The sequence below is a fragment of the Lissotriton vulgaris genome, chromosome 5, assembly GCF_964263255.1.
Source record: "Lissotriton vulgaris chromosome 5, aLisVul1.2, whole genome shotgun sequence".
In the NCBI taxonomy this organism is placed as follows: domain Eukaryota; kingdom Metazoa; phylum Chordata; class Amphibia; order Caudata; family Salamandridae; genus Lissotriton; species Lissotriton vulgaris.
The window spans coordinates 816071192-816095501 of NC_141693.1; the positions used below are offsets into that span (position 1 = coordinate 816071192).

Here is a 24310-nt window from a genome sequence, read left to right on the forward strand (position 1 = left end):
CAGATTTCTATCAGTCAATTGTTCTAAGTCCTGAGTGATTTGTACCCCCAGATATCTTATTTCATGCTTTAAGATAGAAATTGAAGTGGAAGTCGTTATATTCCATGTCATGCATTCAGATTTAGACTGATTAATCTGATATCCCGAGATTTGGCCAAACTGCTCCCCAACACTATAGATAAAGGGAATTGCGTTGATTGGGTCCGAAGTATATAGCATCATATCATCAGCATAGAGAGACACTTGTTTCTCCCAGTTCTTATATTTAAATGGTAAAATACGCTGATCTTGTCTAAATTTTTCAGCCAATGATTCTATATATAAATCGAAAAGCAGGGGCGAGAGACAACACCCCTGTTTTGTACCTCTCTTGATTTTTATGGATGCTGTTAGACTACCATTTATCAATACTCTTGCTGTTGGGGCATGATAAAATGTCGATATGGATCTACAGAAATTCTTACCCATGTTACACTTTTCCAGAACTTTAGCTAAGAATACCCAATTAACGCGGTCAAATGCTTTAGTAGCATCTAATGTTATAATTGCCATCGGTAACTTATAAAGGGAGGCAAGATCAATTGCGCCCGATAATGCTAGCATCAAATCTTGAATGGAGCACCCCCTCACAAAACCCTTTTGATCTAAATGTAGTAACCTGCAAGCTACCCCATTTAATCTCGCTGCTAAAATTTTTGCCAAAAATGTATAATCTAAATTTAGCAGGGAGATGGGTCTGTAGGAGTCACAATTAAATAGGGAATTTTGGGGTTTGAGGACAAGAACAATCGTAGCCTCATCCCAAGAAGAAGGAATGTTTCCTCCTTCTTCGAATATAGATGCAAACAACAACTGAAGGATGGGGGAAATTACTGGCGCTAAGACTTTATACAGCTCGGCCGGCAGCCCTTCCGGGCCCGGAGCCTTGCTATTTTTAGCTGACTCTATTACCCCAGCTATTTCTTTGAGACTTACAGCCTGATTCATCATTCATATTTGCGCTCGCAAAGGGCCAGATTCCAAGAATCTGGCCCTTTGCAAGTGCAATTTTTGCATTTGGGATTCATCATCCCAAATGCAAAAATCGCTATTTAGAAACTCGCAAATTGGCGAGGAATAGCATTTAAGGAATCTCTATTAGAGATTCCTTAAATGCTATTCTTGAAACATTTTAAAATTGCGAATTCGCAAATTTCGGACGCTATTTACCGCAAGGTCAAACCTCGTGGTAAATAGCGAAAACTTAGAAAAATGCTTTTAAAAGCATTTTTCTAAGTTGCATGTTACACACACACATGTCCTTTGGACATGTGTGTGCGCAACACCTGTTGAAATGTGCATTTAAGGGGTGCTACAGGGTGTCCTTTGGACACCCCTGGCACCCTTCAAATCGCTGTCTTATTTGCAATTAGCAAATTGCTAATCGCAAATAAGGAATACTCCCCATTCATTCCTATGGGCCTTTTGGCCCATAGGAATGAATGGGGAGTTATTCCTTATTTGCGATTAGCAATTTGCTAATCGCAAAAAGGAATCTGTAGGAATTGCATTTAATTTTGTGATTCCTACATAAATCCCGTTTTGCGAGTCTGTAATAGCGATTCCTTATGAATCGCTATTTCAGACTCGCAAAACGGGTCTTTCATGAATCTGGCCGCAATTCCTCTGTTTAAATTCTCTGATGCATGATCATCAATTTGCCGAACTGCATATTGCATGAGCCATGCTTGCATTGTGACTTGCTGTGGAACTAGGTCTTCCTTATAAACTTCGTCAAAATGATTGAAGAAAGCTTCCTCAATATCAGCTCTATTTTCTGAGATTACACCTGTATTACCCTTCTGAACTCCTTTAATTATGTTCCTCTTCTGATCTTTTTTGGCTTTCCAAGCTAAGAGCTTCCCACTAGCTTCCCCATATTCAAAATGAGCAAGAGAGCTAGCCTGCCAACGCTTTCTGAGTCTGTTATCTAATATCTCCTCCAATTGTAGTTTACATCCTAGCAGTTATTCCTGAATGTTTGCTTCCCCCGATAAGGTTTGATCTAATAAATTACGTTGTAAAGTAGTAATTTTTAACTCGATCTCAGCTATCTTTGCCCAATACATTCTATATCTAGAAGACTGAATAGCCAATACTACCCCTCTCAAAAAGCTTTATATGAGTCCCAAGCGCCCGGAAGTGTAGCTGTTCCTAAATTAATATAAAATAAAGCTTTAGATTCCAACTTTAATTTCTCTATTACCTCCTCCTCCAGCAGAATACTCCTGTCTATAGTCCACCTTTTACTTCCCTGTGACCCCGACAGTTTCAAAGCTATAACAACTGCTGCATGATCAGAAATATGTACTCCTAAATGTTTTACTTCATGTACGAGCTCAGCAAGCTGATTTGAGATTTTAAAAAAATCCAATCTAGATTTATGGCACAGCATCTTATTATGAAAAGTAAATTCTTTTTTTGTGCCCCACTTCTGCCTCCAAATATCTATCCAACCAAATTGATTCATTGCATTTAGTAATAGAGATCTTGTTTTAGGATTATGTGAAGACTTAAGCTTATATGATTTATCTGCCTGTGGATCCAGAACTAAATTAAAATCTCCTGCCAGAATTAGAGGATCATCAAAGTCAAGAAGCTCACCCAACAATTCTTTAAGTGGGAGCGGATCATCTGAATTCGGTCCATAGTATCCTGCTACTGTGAACTTATAGGAGTGATATTTAATATTTGCAATGACCCATCTCCCTTTTTTATCAACTCTTGATTCAAGTAATGAAATAGCTGAGTTTGTTTTAATCAACATTGCGACTACCTTAATAGTACTATACTGTGATGTAGCTATAACTTGTTGAATCCATTTTTTACTACTACAAATATCCCTTAGCTCTTGCTCCGTAGAATGTGTCTCTTGCACAATGAAAATGTGCTCAAACGCATCTTTAACATATTGAAAAATCCTTTCTCTTCTATACTTGACTCTTAACCCATTAAGATTACATGAAAGAAGCTTCATGTATACCAGCGGAGCTACCCTATCCTGTGACATATTTTTCTTGATAGAAGTAAGTGAATAGATATGCAATTTGGCGATTTGAACATTTTCTTCTTTTTTTCCCACATGCTCCCCACCCAGTGCCCTTCCCACACCCTGTGCTGCCCTGTGCTCCCCTGGAGAACCCCCCTCCTTCTCCTTAGCCTCTCACGAGGCCTTATGGCTCCATCCTCGGATGACCGGACGGGCTATTTAAATTAAGACTCCACACAAAACAAAAACAGAACGGGGACAACCCCCAAAAATTAGACGGAAAAAACCCTTCTTGGAAGAACATTACATCATTAAGGAAGCTTATTAGATCGTCAACCTCTTAACCTCACTCCCTCTAATCTCTTTTTCTATCCTCTGAAACTAATTGAAGATATTCTTCTGCCTCCTCAACCCTTTTAAACACTCATATTTTGTTTTTGTACATTATAGGTGCAGAGATCTTGCAGAACAACGCTGATGTCAGGGACCCCTAACTCACAACATTCGGGCATCCAGTATCTCACCTGTGCTTGGCAGACTGGCGCTGGATGGCTCTAGGGACTTTGGGTGGGCTGCCTAGGTAGGGACAGGCAGGGAGACGCCAGAAATCTGTCATGTAGCCTAGACACGAGGCTGCAAGCCTAATTCAGAAACCGTCTGACTGACGTTATCTTAAAGTCAGGCAGTCCAGTCCCAGGGCGTCTTCAATCATTGTGGGCAAAGCAGGGTGACCTCCCCACGCACCCAGAGGTATTGTGCAGGCTAGTGCACCCCCTGTGGTCCACTTCCTTTAATTATGGGTCTCCTCTGCTCACCTTGGGGGCCATACAGGGAAGGCAGGCTTTACCTGTGGTCTGCGGCTGTCTCAAAGCGTGCCAAAACAACTGTTCGGGAGTGTACAGTGCTTCCTGCTCCTGTGCCCCTGTCACGATCCTCTTCTGAGCCTATCCTGTTTGCAAATCCCCCCGACGGCCTCAGCTGCACCCGGAATCGCCACCACTGGATTTTGCTGTAGCCGCCATCTTAGGTAATTGCTTGCGGCACCGGCGCTTTCCAACAAAGACTTGCAGGCGACCTCCGGTGGCAATTCCTCCAGAATGGAGGACCCCCGGCATCTGGGAGAGGGGGTGTCCCGGTAGGTAGCTTCTGTGGGGGACAAAATACCTCTGGACGGTCTATAGTTACTGGGCTTGGCGCAGAGCAATCACGTCTGTTCGGCCATGATGGCTAGCCACGCCCTGAATATTTATCTTTTAATATGCTCCTTATATCATTGTTTAAAGGCACCAAGGTTCATCCAAAGCTGTTTTAGAACTAATACATAGGGCAGAGATTTTACGTACCTTAGCCAAGGGGTAGTGCAAGCTTTATCGGTTTCCAAGAGATCAACCAATTAGGCCCGTAAACATTCCAACTCTTCAACTCCCCATACCCATATCCAATATAGTAGAGGTCTTAATATGGTGACAAAAGCCAATTCATTTAAAGATAGATCGAGATATCATAGAAGTGGGGCATCATTTCGTAGAAGGCAAAAGACTGTAAGAAATCAATTTTAGATGTAATTAACAGTAACAGTTCCATATAATGCCAAGCTCAGCCCAATTTGCCGGGTAGACTTTCAATGCAGGTGAAACCACCCTTACTGTTCTGCCTCTAAACATTTTTGATACCATAGTGTCATTATGCTTTAGTGTCAATTGACTTTCAGTGCTTTGTGGAAAACACAATAGTGTATCGGTGAGCTTTACCCCTAGATAATCAAAATTTCAGACCCTTTCTATTATTGCTCCTTTTAATGTAAAGAAATCTCCCAACACACCATGAGGATTTATGGCCATGTATTTTGTTTTGTGAACTTTTATCTCAAGCAAATAGTTGCAAACATAGCCAGTAGATTTTGCAGGCCCATGGATGATTGGGGAATTATTAGGATATCAGCTGCAAACATCAATGCAGAAATGTTCTGTCCTGCTATCTTTGGTGTGTCATTCTGGCACTTTGCTAGATACTCCAATAATTCATTAATATACAGACTGAATGGAGTAGGCATAAGAATGCAACCTTGCCACACTCCTCTCCTAACAGGGAACTTAATTGTTAGCTCACTGTGAGCACTCCATCTCACTTGTGCATAAGTATTTGAGTGTGGCTGCATTAAGATAATTAAGAGTGGGTGCAGTATACCATAGTCATTAAGTACATCCAAAAGTACTTCCCACGATACCAAGTCAAAGGCTGCTCTCATGTCGACAAAAGCTATAAAGAACTGATTTTTCCAACAAGAGATATTTCCAGCATAGGATTTGGAATTTGAAGACCTGGTCAATAGTACTCATTTTCCTTCTAAAGCCAGTTTGTAAATCAGTCAGGACATGCTGTTTGTCCATGCATTGCTGCAATTAACATTGGAGACCTAATTACATACATTTTTTTACAAGTTGTCAATTTGGCCATAGTTGGCTGTGTCTTCTCTTCTCCCTTTCACATATATGGGAACAAGTTCTCCTCCTTTACATAGGCAGTGAATCTTTGCTCTATTGTCAATAGCGTTTGTCAATATGTTGAAAAATGTAGCCCACATCCAGGGTTCAGATAAGTTGAGGTCTATAGGCATTTTGGCTGGGTTAGGGACTTTCTCTTTCTTAGAAGTTCTTAAAGCTTCACATGTTTCCTGTAGAGGAAAAACTAGGGACTTAAACTTAGGATGCAGTGTCGGATAATCTGTGGGATGCCCTACCCCAATGTTTGCTATATTGGTCCCTCCATTATATTCAGCATACAACTCAGTAAAGTGAATCTCCCATGCTTGTTGGCTGACATACATTTCCACAAGAGTGTTTGATTTTAAGCTCCTGTGAGAAGTTAAATGCCAAAAAACTTGTGTACCGTTTCTTCTAAGGAAGTGTTGTATATCCAGCCAATTTTACATTTTTCCAGGCTGTTTTAATTTGTGTTTATGTACATTTACAAGTTTGCAACGTTAATAGTCTACACCGATTGCATCTTTATCTTTCTGCATGCTTTTGTGTAGCATAATGGCGTCTTGTCTTTTATATTCCCTTTAATATAGTCAGTAGTAAATCGCTTCACGGTAGCTCAAAAAAATCATCATGACCTAAAGGTTTTGGGATGCCGCCTGTGTTTATGTTATCATATGGCTCTAGAGCTGCAAATGTATGTAAATTTTCCATTAATGTTTTACAATTCATCACTATTTCTGGCTATTTAACACTTCTCTGATTATTTGTCATTTGCAATGGGAGTACTATATTTGAGCAGGCACTACCAGTGAGCCCCATATAGAGTAAGGTGAGCGAGTAAGCAGTGAGCAGTGAGACGCTTGAGGCCGCAGCAGCCGAGCTCACGGCCGGGCTTTGCTCTGCTCTGCTTCTGCCGGGGTCTCGAGGTCTCCCCAGCAGCAGCACAGTCTGCAGCTGCACCCAACCACAAAAGAGACCTCCGTAGCGGCGGGTAAAATTCGGGACCGGCCCGGTGGCGGCGAGAGCCGCGGGAGCACTGTGGTAGCCCGGGAACAGCCAGGTGGTGTCGGCAGGAGCTGCGGGATTGTTCTGGTGGCCTGGTAGCGGCACCAACAGCAGGCAGAACCCACGGAAAGACCCCCCCAGAGGCGGCAGGAGCCACGAGACCAACACGGAGCCTGGGGAGCTAGCGAGCAGCAGAGGGATCACAGGACAGAGCAAGTACCAGTCGCTGTGAGCGGCTGGAAGCGCTGGGGAGCAACAGAAAGAGGCAGACAGCAGAACCAAGCTCCATTTGACCCCCACAGAGAGTGCAGCAAAGAGCCGAAACGCCGAAAACGCCGGAGCAGCCACGCCGAGCAGCAGCAAGGTGGGATAGCTACTGCAGCACCTAACCTCCAGGGTCGGATTGGGATCACAATTCGGCCCGGGCACTGACGAAAAAAGTGGCCCACATTCAAGAGGCGTGGCCCATATTTAAGGGGCGTGGCCTACATTGAAGGGGCGTGCCCTTTCATGAAACACCATTTGCACAGACAAGGAATGAAAGTAGGAGGATACTGTTCTTGAACACGACACAGGGCCAAGGTGACAATGGCCTACATGCTGAGCAACTAAAAAAAATAGCAAGGCCCCTTTTTGTCACAAAATTATTCCAGCCCTCCAGCACAGGAGCGCCTGAAAATCAGCAAAGCCCCTGCTATTACTAACCTACTCAGCCCTCCCCAGACCTTCAGCTCAGGAGCACATGAACAGAGGTAAGGCCCCTGCAATTAGTAAATTAATCAACCCTCCAGGCCTTGGGAAAATGTCCTGGCAGGGGAGCACAAAACACAGCTTTCTGGGTCATCCAAGGTAGCCAGGTTGCCAGGGGGGAGGCTGAGGTGAAGCTGGTGCATGGGAAGTGCCTTCCCAGTGTGTTCTGGCAGTTTGAGTGTTTACCATTTACTGTAGTATTACCCTTGTACCTGTGTATGGTACCCTTTTGTAACTTGCACAAGTCACTTTTCTCTTGTAACACACTGTTTGCTCCTCTCACTTTCGTTTGCTTTAGATACTTGCACAAGTGCCACCATTGCCTACGTAACGTTTGTTCTTGTGCTGGAGTGTCTGCCATTAATTGCAGTATTATACCTCTACTTGTATTTTGTACGCTTGTGTAACCTGCACACATATCTCTTTTTCCTCCTGTAATGTATCGTTTGCTCCTCTTGTATTTTGGTTGCTCACTATTGTCACTTTTGATTCATGTAACTTAACGTTTGCTTTTGTAATTTGTCCACTTATAATTTTCTCCTCATGTATTATTGCTGTTCCTAGTGTGAAGCGCTCTGACACCTTCGGTAAAGTCCGAGTTATATAAAATCGCATAAATAAATAAATAAAACAAAAAAATTCCAAACATCACCAGGCCCCCACAGCAAGACCCATTCTTCCTCGCCCACTGTGCCCTGAATGTGAAGGGCTGTGGGCGAGGTGTTAAGACTAACACCGTTTCTGGGCTGCATGGGCGCCAGGGGGCCGAGGTGCAAATGGCTCAAAGGCCTGAGAAACACCTGGCCCCCAGGGAGGCCGATTATTGCAAACAATCACCCCTCCCCAGCCCAGCCTCAGCTTGATTGCTTGCTTGGCAGGGCAGGGGTGAAGGAGAGCCCACAGCTGACAATCGCTGTCCGGCCGCACAGCGAGGCTGCTTTCATTTTCTCTCTCTCCGTGCACTCTGTGGGCCGGTTTTTTTCTCCCCTTTCCTAGTCCACTCTCTGTGGACTGGGACAAGGGAGAAAAAAACGGCCCACAGAGGGCACTGAGGCACCGGCCCTTCGGCCCATTCCCGAATGCCCGCCTTGCCAATCCGCCCCTGCTAACCTCACTACGGCAGCACCTCACCTCACCAGACGTGAGGTGAGGTCTATTGGTCTATGCCTCATATATTGTTAAACAGAAGATCTCTTGTTCAAGAATACCTTTTAGAGTCCTGAAGATGACCGCCAAATAACGTATCGGTCGAAACGCCGTCACCGCTTTTCTGTGGCTTAAGCTATTACAAGGACACAGTATTTATGTTTATGGTGTTCCTTTTTCTGTTTTGTGATATGTATTGTTGTTGCCACTTGTCTGGTTTATATGTATTGCTTTTTTGTATACCAGCGTCTTTCTTGCATGAGATTATTTATATGTCTAAAACCTAAAAAAAATTCAATTGTTAAAATAAATAAATGTACAATTTTGATACTATTGGGCTTCTCTGACTATCATATTGGATACTCTTCCAATGTTTTAATAATTTTCCTTTCCCCCTGAGCCTTTTTGTTTGATATAATTAGCAATCCACAAGTAGCATTTAACTTCCAGGACCTGGATGCATTTTCTACACCCTATACTAGGAACGTCTAGGCATGTTAAATGTGTTAATTGGCATAAGCCAATTTAACCATAATTAAAAGGGGGGCACGGGTACCTTACTCTTGGTTTGCAGGGGTAAAGTGCATAGTGTTAGAATATCAGCAAGACAAATAAGACAAACATTAGGGGTAAATCACACAAAAGATTTGTATTTCCTACAATTATCAAATACAACTACTGCATGGTGTTAACAGAAAACGCTCCAGAGTCAGAGCCAAAAGACAACATTACCAGCATAGGGGGTAAATCTGTCCAATTACACTAAATTCTGTAAATGTTGATAACAAAATGTAAATTATGTTACCTTTCCTGAAAGATACATGTTGTTACCTGGAATAAAAATTGAATGTGAGGACATACAATTCATGCAAGATACCAGCAGAGGACTGAGAAGAAAATGTTTCTCAGTTTTGGTTTTACCTGTCTCACACAGCATTTTTTACTCGAACTATTCTCCTGCATGCAAAAGTACCACAGAATATTTCATTCATGAATACCTAGCAAAATTCACCAATATTGCTTACCTCAAAATTCACTAATTTCATGAGATTTATTCAGTAAATTGGCATCAAGAATAATGGCAAAATGTCTGGCTGAAATTGCTTCACATCTAAGGTGTGAGAAAAAGCACGTTGATCAGTATCTGCATGGCTGGCTAGTAAAGGTGAGCTGGTTCCAATGTCGCTATAGCATCATAAAGCTAGTGATGATATTCCTCAATTGGGACTAACAATGATCATGGACGCATTTTGTCTCATACTATCAAAGCAGAAATTGTTCTTGGGAACAGAGATAAGTATGGTTACAGTTGGGCAGTACCATTTTCAAAGAGAGATCAGCCATTCCAGGAACAGGTTCACCGTTAGCAAAAATCACAGTCTCTGACAGTGAGAACAATAAAAAAAATTGTTGGGAGTGATGGCATCATGTATTCTTTTGATACCTTATGCATGAATGTACTTGCATCTTGACAGAAATATAAGCTAATACAGCATGCCCCTCATCAGTTAAATATAGTCCCAGACAGTAAGCCAAATAATGGACAAATGTCTATCACGATTCCATAAATCAATTCCAGTAATCCTATAATTCCAAGGGGATCCAATAATGCACAGGATACTTCACAGGACTTCCGTAGACATCATTCATTTTATTGATTTTCATTATTTGCTTCCTGTCTGGGACTATTTTTAGCTGATGAGGGGTGTGCTGTATTGGCTTATATTTCTGTCATTGTGGTGCATGTTGTTTTCGGCGTGCCAATAGCACTTTTGGGTGGTGGGTGTTTCAAGCTAACTACGCACCCCGCTGTACGTACAGCACTTTGTTTACTATTCACACCATTTGACTGAGAATTTGTACAATATTGAATTGTTTTGATGTGTGGTAGCTCCATTTTCAGGGAACACTACTACCCTTGTTTGTGATTGTACTTGCATCTTCTACAAGTGTGGCTAATAAAACAATAATCTCAGGTATTGAGTAGTGATGGATGGAACTCACAGAGTTTCACTCCATGGGATTCAGCTAAGTTACATAAAAACTCTGCAAGATTCCTCAGTGTTCCACCATCGGTTAGAAAACATGCAGCTGCGCTGGCTGGCTCTGCAATAGAGCACCAGTAGTGTGAGCAATGTGGAAAAATCATGCAAGAGGCACCATGCTTTGCACAAGAGCGTGCAGCCATTCAAGCTGATTTTGCTGCTGCTCCAGAAGAAAGTCTACTTAAGTGACAGCAAATCTGCTCGAGTGGCAGCCCTGTGACCCTAAACGCTTGCGACTGCCTTTGACTGCCTGCATTATAAAATATCGCTAGGGGACGCCAAATCTCCCTTGCGCTTACCAGCTCTCATTTTCTGAGAGAAAATCCACCACTTAGCAATTGGCTGACTTTGCCCTGAACAACAGGATAAAGAGTAGCGCAGAGTAACCAAAATTCCACCCGTTGAAACATTCAACCTGTCCCTAGCTTTGAGGGAGAGGAAATATCTAGTGGTTGTCATAATAAAGGTTCAAAGAGTGCTACAATGGTGGACATGGACGAACATAAGAGGAAGAACTTTGAACAGTCAGTTACCACACTAACTGCCAAAATCTAACATGGCAGGAGGAAGGGCAGTGAGCAATCTGCGCTTAGATAGACTATCCACCAGAAACATCATTACTGAAGGTAAGCAACTTATTCTTTTGATTGATACTTCTAGCAGATTTTTCACCTTTAGAATAGAAGCTACAGTATTACCTCCCAAAGGTAGAGGTCTGAGGAGTGGACTCAGATAAGGAAATCTTACAGGACCAAGCTGACAAAATGGCCCTCCCTTTGGCCGTGACTGTCAAAGCAATAATGTTTTGTGAATGTCTGCACTCATGCGCTCACTCATGCCCACACTCTAGACTGGCAGATATCTAGAACCGACATCCCCCCCACAAAGGTAGTTGTAGAAGCCTTGACCCCAGTGAAATAAGTCCACAGGCCTACTGAAGAGTGCAGATTTTAATGCAGATAACTAGCCACCTGGACCGAGTCCTCTTTTTTATTGCCTTGCCTTTCTTAACTTCCGGTGAGCCCCACAAAGATCAGATAATTCAGACAACGGTCTCTTACACAGTCAATGTAGAAACGCTAAACTCTCAGAGGTACAAGATGGAGGAGCCTTTCCTTTTCTTTCGAACAGTGCAGTGGATCAGAAAAGGATGGCAGGGTGATTAATTGACTAGCATGGATGGGTAGTACTAGCTTAGGCAGGAAGGCAGTCTAAAGGCCTCAGCACCAATTTGTCTGGAAAAAAGTGGTGTCTGGAGCTTACATGGCAAGTGCCTGTAGTTCACTCGGTACAAAGAAGTGATGGCGATTAGCAACACTCTATTGATCATTAAAAGACATATTAACCCACTGTGTATAGGCTCATATGCTTGCACAAAACAAAAGTCAGAACTAGATTATGCCTCACCAAGGCATGAATAAAACTTTTGGTTCGAGCATCTGCAGCAGGCCCTTTAGAAAACAGAGCAGAGCCGGTGATTTCAAGTGAGAGTGTAGATAAAGACAATATAAAAGGCCAAAAAGGCAAGCAACTAACCCCTAATTGTGCCCACTGCAAGGCCATTCTGGGCCATTAAAAACAAACAACAATTCATGAGAATATAGCCTGCAAAGAATCTAGATGACGTGCCCTACACCAGGCGACAAATGTTTCCCTTCTACTTGCCCGAATGGACTTCATGAATAGACGTATTGCTACAAGAATGACATCTACCACGAGAGAAGGCAAATTGAAAAAATTAAATTGTATCCACTCAATAGCCATGCATTGAGGTGCAGGTTGTGGAGATTTGGGTGCAGGGTCCTCCCCTGTTGCTGAGACATGTTCGACTCAAGGGGTTGATCGATCGACATGTAAATGCGAAGGCTCATGAGCTCTGGGTACCACACCCTACCGGCAGAGTCCACTGCTTTTGAGATGACTTGGGTATGGTCTATCCTGTCTTTCTCAGAAGTCTGGGGAGGAGAGGCAGTGGCGGGAACGTGTATAGGAGACCGGTTATGGTGATGGCCATCACAGACAGAATTCTTATCTCAATTACCATTGTGGAGGAAACTCCAGTGTGCAGATGCTGCACTGCACATTCTCAATGGTGGTGAACAAAGTTACCAACGGTGTGCCAGTTTGATCGAAGATGCCCTGCACCACCTGGGGGTGGAAATGCCATTCATGGTCCACCATCAGATCTCTAGTAAGCTCATCTGCCATGGCGTTCACTAACCCCGCTATGTAGTTGGCCACCAAAAAGATTTTCTGCTGGTTAGGTCACCTCAAGCCGCACAGGCCTACCAATTGTTTGGTTGATGCTTGAGTACCACCTCATGAGGTCCTGAGCCATCTCTGGTGAGATCTTGACGCTGTTAGGGAGGCAGCCGTGCTGAAGCCATTGAAACTGTAGGTTCCACTGCAGAGACCACATCTTCCATCTGGCTTAAGAGAAGCAAGGATGAATGATGACAGTAGCTCAAGAGGCCCTAGAACTTTCTCCACCGAGACCCAGAACAAGGCTGGAAATGTTTACATCATATCCTTGATGCCCTGGTCTCATTGCAGCAGTGGAAAGGCCTTGCACACCACTGTATCCAGCATAACTCTTATGAAGGGAATTGTTTGCATAGGTTACAGGTGAGATTGCAGCTCACTGATTGACAACCCAAAGGAGATCAAGGGCCCAGTTTTTGTCATAGGTGGTATATGAACGACTGTAGGTAACCCGCCTGGAGCACTTATACTTTCAGGTATGGGAATACATGTATCCATGACCTCTGACGGTACAGCCTGACCACCCCCATCACTTTTTTAAACACCTGGATTTGCACGGTAAGGCCAAAGGACAGCACAGTAAGTTTGTTGTCATTCTGACCGCACCATGAACACATTTAAGCTTGTGGGACTGTAGGGCAGGTATGAAAATGCATGTCCTGCAATTCCGGGGACACCATCCAGGCCCTTGGATCCAGAGCAGAGAGCACCTGAGCCAGAGTAAGAATTTTGAATTTGTCCTTCTTCGAAAAGGTATTCAATGGCGAGCGGTTAAGTATTGGCCTGAGGCCTCTGTCCTTATTCTGCATGGTGAAGTAGAGTGAATAGCACCCCTTGCTCCTCTTGGAATCTGAAAACCACTTAAATGTGCCTTTGGCCTGCAGGAGATTGACATTTGGCATCAAAATAGGGACATGATCTGCAACAAATCGCACTGTTGAAGGTGGAATAAAAGGTAGATATAAAAAGCAGCTCATAGTCTTTTGAACAATCTGTAAACCCATCGTTCTGATGTGATGGGTTTCCATATGAGGGTCATACCCTGAAAGAGGAAGGGCCCTAATTAGGGACTGCGGCAACAGGGGAGGAAGAGTTGGAGAATTGCTGTCTCTCATGAATAGGCCATGTTACACTGCACGCGTTTAGAATGCATGTCATTACAACACGTTCATTACACAACTGTGTTACATTACAGACCATTACAACACAAATCATTACAAAGACTGGCCGTGGAGGGGGGGGGGGGGGGTGCTGGATTATGGAATAGTATTATTTACTATTCCAACTCCAGTCTGTGCCATTGTAACAGCTTGCATTGTAATGGCATGCAAATGTGTAAATATCTTTGTAAACAATGTTTACAGTCTCTCGTGGAGTGAATGTCCTCAGGTGCCACTAGTCAGTAAAGTGGCTTCGGTTTTCAGAATGAGTAATTGTAGTCTAGCACTTCTGTTGCCTTTCACACTTCTACTGCAAAAAAAGGCATTTCTTTCCCATTGCTGGACCACGTGGCGAGTGCTCCTTTGTCTCTTGTGAGGTATCTAGACCACTGGCATTTTGCAAGTCTTAATAGAGTCCTTGATCAGTTTAATGAGGGTGAGCATGTAGTCCACCTTGGCATCATTATCAATGTTGTGAGAGGCATTAAGCAAGCCCTAGTACTGCCTTCAAGTGAGATTTTGAGGCCAAGAGTCTGGCTGTTATTTCATGGCGTGACAGAGGCTTGACGAGTGCTGACGTCAGAGACCACAGCCGGCAGAGTCAGCATCAGCAAAGACATAGAAGGAGCTGGCTTGGACTGTAGGGCTGGAGTCAATGTCTAGAACATCCTCGTTGTGCCATAGGCAAGGGGCTTGAGAAAGCAGTTCAGTGAGAAATGGGTGGGAAAAGTTCGACAGGGGACTTTTGTGGCCCATTGGGGCCCAAAGGTATGTCAAAGAGAGCAGGTAGCATATGGAAATGTGTAGCATGTCATCCTTGATGACTGCTACTTGCAGCAGGTTCCACTGCAGCCTGGAAAATTTGAGGCTTGCCCGGGCCAAATGTGTGACCGGTTTGGAGTCAAAAGACACAGGATCCTTTGAGTGACAACCAAGCGCAGGCGCATTCTCGCCAGACTGCAAGTGGGGATATAGGGATGAGTTTGGCTTTATTTTCTTGCACATATGAAATGTTTTTGACTTTGACTTAGCGGAAGACTTTGAGCAGGAAGGGGGCTACATGCAGAACCAACCCTGAGATGTCAACTGAGCATGGCCCTGTGAGTTGAAGCAGGAGATGGACTTCTGTTTTAAACGCAACATCTTTTTACGCTCGATGAAATTAAGCTTCACCTTCGTCTGCCTGATTGCCTTCAGCTGCAGATTGGAACACTTATTGCACAACTTCAAGTGGTGAACAGAGCCCAGGCAGTGCAGAAAAGTCACGGCTTGACTCCTGTTGTTTTCAGTAGAGACATCGTCCCTGGCACACTGCCTGTGGAGAATTTGAAATCATTGGATCACCAACAAATTTGGGTGGCAAGCTCCAGATCTACATTGATGGCCACAGAAAAAGGAACTGATATCATTGCGGAATGAGGGTACTTGTATACAGCTGCACTCCTGCACTCCTTCAATTCCAGGGAGGTATGGAGTCAGTGCAGTGCCATATTGTGCCATACCGACTAGTGGGGAGCAGTGCTTGTAAAAATCCCTGAATCCAGTGTGGCACCTGGGAATATTCTTGGTGAGGAAGCTGTGCTCAGAACTTCCCATCAAAAACTTATTTGGGCCTCACACTTCACACCCTCATTTCAAGGAGAAAATACAGTGTATAATCAATGCACAGCATGTGAATCTAGAGTAGTCTCATACTGCAAAAACTAGTTACCTACCAGACTTACATGTCTGTTAGTGCAAGCAAATTGTTTGCAATTCTGTAAAATATACTCAGTACATGCTTGGCCAATAAAGTCCTGAGCAAAATGAATCTGGAGGTGGTGGCTACTTCTCAGGCATTGTGGGCTTACTGTTCATATCTTTGAGACTCATACTAGCTACAGGTAAGATTCATGGCCAAAAATAAAAGATATATTCATTTCTAAGCTATGTCCAAACCCAAGAAGAGATCTAATCCACAAAACAATTGTTACAGGCAAGTAACTACTTTCTTTCCACTTCATCATCACACCACAGCAATAACAATCTGTCCGCATCATATTCACCCCACATCAAAACATGATCACATTTACCCATATAACCCTACACAATGAGATGCTCATATAACCCCGAAACATATATTTCTCCTCCAACCCCCACACACCTATACTTAATAAACCCTACACTGTTGCTGCATATAGTTTCCGTGTTTTATGGGTGTGAGGAAGCATCTTCCTCCAATCCATCTTTTGAACCAGTAACATGTGTGTGAGGGAACCTAGCAATGTCCCTTCTTCCTCCTACCCTAGTCCAGTGCTTCCCTCTGGGTACGTTTTCACTACTACAGCTGCCCAAGCCATTCCTGTGTGTTTTGTTGGTGCAGCTTGGTAAAAGCCATATCTCTACATAATAGGAAAACGACTGACACTGAGGTGCCGGGGTTTTAGAGACCCGGTGGTGCCAGGGGACCACACCCGAAGACCTCTAGGTTCTCCCTGTTCTGGACTTACAGAAACACAGAGTCTTCTAGGTGAAGTCAGAGATCGAGGTTTATTGGTTGCAACCAAGTAACAGGTGTCCTAGAATTACAACATCACGGGTCATAAGTTCTCAGGAGACTGTTCGTTTTTACAGAACCAGACTTCTCCTTATATACATAAATAACAGCTGCGGGCAAGAATTCTTGAGTTTATGATATGGTTATACACATATTTTCACAACAATACAACGAGCGAAGTCATGCTGGTCAGCACATATTTCAGATGTCCGGATTGTGATGGATTACCCCGCCAGACCCAGAATTCCCATCAGATATCGATGAAACACCAATAAGGTCAAGGACCCTCCCATCGTAAAACTGGTCATAAACAAGAATCATGGACAGGTGTATGTGTATGGAAAACATGGTCTGTATGTAGTGAATGGTTTATGGCATGTTGAGCCTTGATGATATCTTACTCGGCCACTGGGCGAGGAGCTGCCCAAACAGGTTTGGCTGGAGGCGGTGGAGTCAGCTCGGCCAGGTCACGGGGAAGTCAGCTACGGTGGACGTGTCCTTTCAGATCAAACTCGGCCTTAATCAATTGACTATATGAGGTCAAGCCATAAGATGGATGCCGTTCACAAAATGGCGTCTGAGGGTTCGAGACGGAAACCACGATTTAAGGGTGTCAGCATCACTCGATCATGACGCAAATGCATGAGGATGATGTCCTAATCATTACCGGTCCGTCGATACCAAATTCGTCATGGTACGACGACATTTGCGATACGAGTGTGTGGACCCCGAGGCTGGCGGAACGGCAGGGTCCAGAATTGCAGTACCACAGACCCTCCTTTTGCCCTCATATTAGGCAATAACTCTAATCTGAATCCAGATCTGTATTGATGAATTCGTGGAGATGCTTCTGGAGCATCATTCTGTTGCTCAGTTCGTTCCTTGATACAGGCTTCCTCACACATGAAGTAGCACAGAGGCCACATAATGCAGGAGCGCACTGTACAAACAGGCAGAACATAAACAGAACGGCTAGGATCATCCCAATGAAGATCAGAGTTTTCCATCCCCAGGCAGAGATCAGTTCCCACAGCCATCCTAGCACGGACCAATCCCCTTTCTCCACGTTAAGGGAATCAGAGATTTGGTGTAATTTGGAGATGGCCTGGTACACTGTCGGGGCATTATCGGGGATGAAAATGCAGCAACTAGATTGGATCACTCTGCACACACCACCACGGTCTGCAAGTATGACATCTAGGGCAACCCTGTTCTGAAGTGTCATAAGTCGATCCGACTGAAGCTCGGCTGTAAAGTTGCTAAGGGCACCGGCCGTTTCGGTCACGGCGGACTCAACTATCCTCGTCAATTGCCGAATGTTCCTGCTGTTCACCATAGGCCCCCAAAATGGCAGAAAACCCTTTGCGAAGTCTCCAAATTCTTGACCCGCGGTGTCATCTTGACTCACGACACCCCTAACTGTCCTTGTCCGATGGTAATCTGCCCCGGCTGTGTAGGTGGGTGGCAGCAGAAACGAGATGAAGCATGTGCCCGAGAAGTCAGGGGGCAACCATGTATAGGCTTTGTCATGGCAGACGAAATAGGTGCCTTTAGCCGCCAAGAATGGAGGGGAAGTTCGGGAAGCAAACACATATGTTTCCGTGCATACGCTCTTCCCCAACTGTGCTTTGGGATCCCTGCCAATACCTTGCAGACATAAGTGACCACGGTGGGGCACTATCCAGACTGGGGATGATCTCTTCGTTTGCTGGTTTTTATTCAACGAGAATCCATATTTAGTCATATTCCAACGGCTATATGGAGTGAGTTCATCTTTAGGAATCGTTTGGTACGTGTCAACATCACTACTCATATTTCTTATTCCTACCACTAGTGCCTTGTTGCTGGAATCGCTCTCTGTGGAACGGGGCGGGTATGGTTCTAGGGCGAACAGGAACATGGTCTGGAAAGCCCACAGAGAACCATAATAACTGAATGGCAGGATGAAGTATGGAATGCCCTTATCTGTTGTGTGTGGCATGAGTCCACATATCCAACAATTTGATGTGTTCATTATAGACTGGTGCTGGTGTAGGAGCTGGATGAAGGAGTTATTTACAAACTCTAGTCTTCTGGCAGACTCGTGTTCAGGAAGAGGGTGAAAGGAGTGTGAAGAAACAGTTGGAGGAGGTGTGGGCTGAGTGTTGTTTAAAAAGGTGATTTGAAACGTGAATAAAGTATAACCAATCAAGAACATCGTTATGCTACATATCATCAAAATACATGTTATCAAGAATTTCTTCTTTGCCATCACAGTGCATATTCTCTTTTTAAAGTTCATGCGTCTAGCAGGTCTCTCTACCCTCGGAAACTCCATCCTCTGGTTGCTGCCCGCGGTGGGAGGTTGCTTCTGCCAAGATGTGCGCTCTGTCCAATCCGGGGTGATTCCCTTAGACTGACCAGAACCGTTGACCTAGGCGTCCCCGGCTGCACTCCTCAGACTTCAACCGCGGCCTTAGCAGCAGAACCGGATGGCGGTTCGAAAATAAAAAATGACCTAGTTCCCTGGGCGAGAGAGCTGTGGAATCAAAAATAGTTCATAGGAAAAGGGAAGATCGCACTAATTCGGGTATGTCAGTTCCTTGGTCTTGGCCTCAGATTATAACGTTCTTTCTCAGGCACGGTGTGATCTTTGAACAATGTTTCAGGCTCGGTAGTGTCCAACTGCATTGCCGGTGGCACAGATCCTTGCAAAATGCAATCGCTCTCTTTGTCGGTATCAGTTCCTCTTAATCGTGCATCGCTGAAGGGGACAAAACGAGGTACAGTTTCAGTCTCAGAGTCAGCGATTCCGTTCTGGACCCACCGGTCATATGGAAGGGGCAGCGGGACCCTTTTGCAATGGGCGCCGTGCACCCAGTGTTTCTTTCCATGGACACGTACTGCAGAGCGGGTCGACAGCAAAACCTGGAAAGGTCCGGTCCAGCGAGGCTCCTCGTTCTTTGTTCTCCTGAAATTTCGAACTAGGATCCACGAGCCAGGTTCGATGGCATGGCCTGGATCATCAGATGCCGGTGGAGAGGAGCTGTGGACCTGTTGATGTAAAGCATGCAGTTTAGTTGTCAATTCGTGCAAATAGTCAAACAGTGCAGGGTACTCGATCTCACTGAGCTTTCTTGGCCTCCGTACTCCCCATATATTTGCTGGGCGCCCGAACACGATCTCGTTTGGGCTAAGTCCCAGTCTAGAATGGACAATCATCCTGGTAGACAGGAGGGCTAAAGGCAGGGCGTCTGGCCACTTGAGACCTGTGCTGGCTTGGATTTTGGCCATTTTCAATTTTAATGTGCCATTATAGCACTCTACCAAACCTGCCGATTGGGGGTGGTTTGCAGCGTGGAACTTCTAGTGGATGCCTAGACACTCACACACTCTCCTCATCACTCGTCCCACAAATTCACTTCCGTTATCACTCCAGGCAATCCTAGGCATGCCAAATCTAGGGAAGAATTCTTTGACAAGGGCTTTGGCAGTTGACAATGCAGTGTTGTCCTTAAGGGGGTACGCTTCTACCCACCTGGAGAAGGCGCAAACGACAACAAGCACATACTTCAGGTTATTACACCTCTCCATGTGGATGAAATCGAGCTGCAAGACCTCGAACGGGTGCTTTAAACACGCCATACAATTTCTGACCAGATTCTCTGCACATTTTGGGATACCACTATTCTGCCATACTGGGGCCAACAACTTACATATTCCTTTCACACTGACGTGTGCCACTCCATGGGCCATCGTCACCACTGCGAGCACATAAGCGTTAGGTAACAACCATCGCTGATGTTCTGACAGTTTGACCCAACAACCATTCGCATCTAATCTACCCTTGCTTTCTCTCCATTCATTCACCTCTCTCTCAGTCACGTCAGCTTGTATAGATTTCTCGCTTTCGATGGTGTCCTCACACATACCCACATCAGGGGTCCATCTAGCAGGACCTACAACATACATCCGACTCATTGTGTTCCTTGCAGTCTCTTTCGCAACCTCGTCTGCAAATGCATTCCCTCGACCAACATCATCTTGAATCTTTCTGTGTGTACTGCATTTTACAATCGCAACTTGTAGGGGCAGGGTCAGTGACTCGAGAAGGTCGTGTACTAGCTGGCCATGTTGAATTTTCGCGCCATGTGACGTCAGGAACCCACGTTCACGCCACAATCGTCCAAAACTATGGGCTACGCCAAAGGCGTACTGACTATCAGTGTACACATTCACTCGTTTTCCTTTCGCCAACACGCACGCTCTTGCTTGCCAGAAGAGGTAAGAATGAATAGAGGGATAAAAGACATGGGTATTTCAAATGGAATGCATAAAGTACAAAATATTCATATTACATAATTACTAAAAATAGCAAAAATGTGACGGAGATGTGCTAGAATTAATTGCACTAGAGAATGTGTATAATTCTGAAAAAAGTGCCTGGTCTTGCTCCTAATCATTATCCTGATACTATACTGAGGATATCACGTTTTCCACTGACACTTAGGGGTGTGTAAGAAAGAAAAGACCAGTGGGCAAGTGCTATAAAAATATCCTGTAGTCACCAAGCAACTGTTGTCTTTTGCACTAACAGCCAGGATATTTTTTGAGCACTCAAGCCTCCATATGACTAAGCATTCCACTAACCCCACTCAATCTTAAGTTTCTATGCAAAATCCGCTATACAAACCCCCTCTGGGTGTACCTTATCCACTGAAAATTATTTGAGGTCCATTCCAACCATTCTAATTTTGCTTTCTGTTCCATTGACTAACCATAGGCAAATCAGACTTGGCACTGGCCCTGACTGAAGAGGGATCCGCCAACCAAACTGGCAGGAAGAATTTCACCCCATCCCTCTTTTCTTGGCTTTGACAACGAGGGTTAAGAGCTTATCCAACCGTACCAAGATAATAATAATAATAATACTAATAATACTAATAATACTAATAATAATAATAATAATAACGAAATGTATAAGAGCGTGAACAGCTACCTCAAACAGAGGTGTCCCGGCGCTAAGAGAAAGACAGAAGTGCTAACTGCTAGATCGACAAATGCTATCCTGTCCCTAGGTGTCGAGGCTAAAAAGCCAAGTTTTCAAATCTTTCCTAAAGGTAGGCTCAGATTTTATCTGTCGCAAGAAGTTGGGCAAATCGTTCAGAGCTTTGTAGCCACGGTCACAAAGGATCTCCCTCCAATACGTGCTTTCTTGAACCTCAGGACGCAGAGTAGGTTCAAGGCGCCTGATCTAAGTGGCCTATTTTGTTTGTAGCTGCATAAGCGCTGCTTCAGATAGCTTGGGCATTTCCCGTGGAGAGAACGGAAAGCAAGTGTCAAGGCCTTAAATTCTATTCTTCTAGCCACGGGCAGCTAATGGAGTTTCTTGATGTGTGGCGACATGTTGATAGTAGGGAACTCTCCTGATTATTCTTCCCGCCGCATTTTGGACCATTTGCAGCCTTTTGATCAAGTAAGCAGGTAAGCCTATATATAGACTATTTGCATAGTCCAATCTTGCCGTCACCGTAGCGTGTATGACCACTCGGCGGCAGTCCTCAGGTAGTAAGTGGATTAATTTACGTAGACTTTTCAGTTTCCCAAAACAGGCCGAAGACACCTGTGTAATCTGAGCTGAGAGGGAGAGGTCCTTCTTCCATTTATTTGACCCCTAGGTTTTTTGCTGATGCTGCTGGAGTAGGTATAAGCAGCATTGGCAAAACCAGTAGGTCTCACTTATTATAGAGCTATTGCCTTCCCAATGTCGTTTAGCTATGTTGCAGAACAGTGTGGCTACTGCACAGCATGGCTAAAAGTAAAATAAATAGCACTACAAGCATTTTTTTTTTTTACCTTTCAAAGCCATACTGCTTTTGTGTTTTACAACTTTTATAGCGCTTCCTTTATAATGTTTAGCTGTGTGCATGTTTGTACATGCAAACCAGAATGGCTTGGTAACTAATGGCACTCAAGACACATGATGGAGATGTATTTTTTCACCATATGATGGTACACTCATATTTCTTCTTTTATTGTAGATATGCCACACCTGTGAAATACGATAGGAAGAACTGTAGGACTTTTATGGACTACAAGGCATGTGAAACCAGAGTTGTCAGAAAAGATGACCCTACTGTTGAGTGCGAAGTCTTGGGTGCAGTCGGCAGATAAAATATACAGCCTTCAAAAAGAATAACAAATAATAATGTTGACTGTTTCAAATGAATAATTGTTATTCTATTCTTTTCCAATAATGTGTACACATTTGTAAAATAAAATATAGCTGCACCTCTTTGTAGTTTCATTAGTACTCCATAAAACTCTTTTTGCAGGAACTGATTATGATATCGTACCAATGAGGTGCCAGATTAGGAAGATAGCCATGGGTGAGGGCTCAAGAGTTTTTTTCTCTCCAATGGATATAGTTTAATCTGTGTATCGGATAGGAATTTTTGCACAACATGTTAATGTTGATAAAATAGTTTCCCTCCTGTGGGTGAGTATTTGGTATTTGTTATGGCACAAAGTTGGTGGGTTGATTGGGCACAAAGCTACTGTAAGGTTTGTGTGTAAGTACTCACAGATATTTTATAACAACTTAGGTTTACCCATACCTGAGAAATAAACAATATCCAAGTAAAGTCAAATCAACAATACAGATAAGGTAATAAATACAATATAAAATGTTTTGTTCACAAAGATCTGTAATCACAATATGCTGCATGTTTACAGTTTGTGTTTTTAAAAATTATGGCATGTATCGTGTTGCACAAGTACAGCAGTACATTTATTTATTTAGGGTATTTGTGTTTGCACTATACGTCACTAATGCCACTTCAGAGCACTGCACCGTAAGAGTAAAAATCACAGACAGGGTAAGGAACAAAGTACATGAGAGTAAGAGCACAACCAGTATCTACGAAGAACTTAGATCTGCCGTTCTTTCCCTTTTTATTCCCTGCCATGTAGCCATTGGTCTTATTTGGAATCCTGATGAAAAGTTTGGTCACAAGGAGTGCATGAAAAGGAGGTGACCAGCATCGTTTGGAAATGGGGGATAAACGATGTTAGATCATTTTAGGCTCTGGACCCTCAAGGATCTTCTACCAGTTGTCTAGAAAGGGCGTTGTTTTATCAGGTGGGGCATTAAAAAAAAGCTTTCTGGCTGGAACATACTAGCATGCCTGATAGGTAAGTAGTGCACGATTACTTACCGGTAATTTTAATTACTCTTAGTCCTACTCATTCTTGGCCTAGTCCTTACCTATCAGGCAGGTTCAGTTGCCCAATCCCAGGACAGGATACAAAACAGGAAATACTATCTAACTCAACCCACCCTCAGCAAGGTACTACAAGAGAGTAGACCTCCGCCAGCACTCCCTGTAATGCCAAGCCTCGTATCGAAGGCCAAAATACCAGGGATGGCGAGCTGGCGGTAACAAATGGCTGGGTCAAGAATGAGTAAGATTAAGAGTAAGGTAGATTAACGGTAAGTAATCAGGGCATTACCTCTACCTCCCACTTCCCCGAACCAGCCCATACCTATGAGGTATACCAAAGTATCAGCCATTGATAAAATAATTCCCAGGAGACCAAGAAATAAAGCAATACTAAGTGATTTAATGCCAAAATCTCGGTAACATTTGTACAACCAATAAAGGTGTGTAAAGGCCCACGTTCCGACTCAACAAATCCCCTCTAATGTCACACCTTTAAATTCCACCTAAGAGGTAGCCACACCTCTTGTGGAGTGAACTTGCAGGCCAGAAGATCCTGGAAGATTAGAGCAGGCATAAGCCAAGGAAATAGTCTCTTTGATCCAGAGGCTTAGCGTGATCTTGGGTGTTTTCTTCTCTTTCCCTGTGATGCCAAAAGTGACAATCAGAGAACTGGATGTTCTGTATTCCTTGGAT

At 44.0% G+C, this 24310-nt stretch overlaps 1 protein-coding gene across 2 annotated transcripts in view; it reads left to right on the top strand.

The window, feature by feature from the left end:
- The window catches only part of LOC147711627 (beta-microseminoprotein-like), a 350695-nt gene extending 328006 nt beyond the window's left edge, over positions 1 to 22689 (top strand). For both annotated transcript variants that reach the window (XM_086922301.1, XM_086922300.1), the window contains exon 4: positions 22436 to 22689. In XM_086922301.1, coding sequence (XP_086778427.1) covers positions 22436 to 22568 — 133 coding nt within the window. In that variant the 3' untranslated portion in view covers positions 22569 to 22689. The remainder of the gene's footprint in view (positions 1 to 22435) is intronic.
- Positions 22690 to 24310: the final 1621 nt, after the last annotated feature.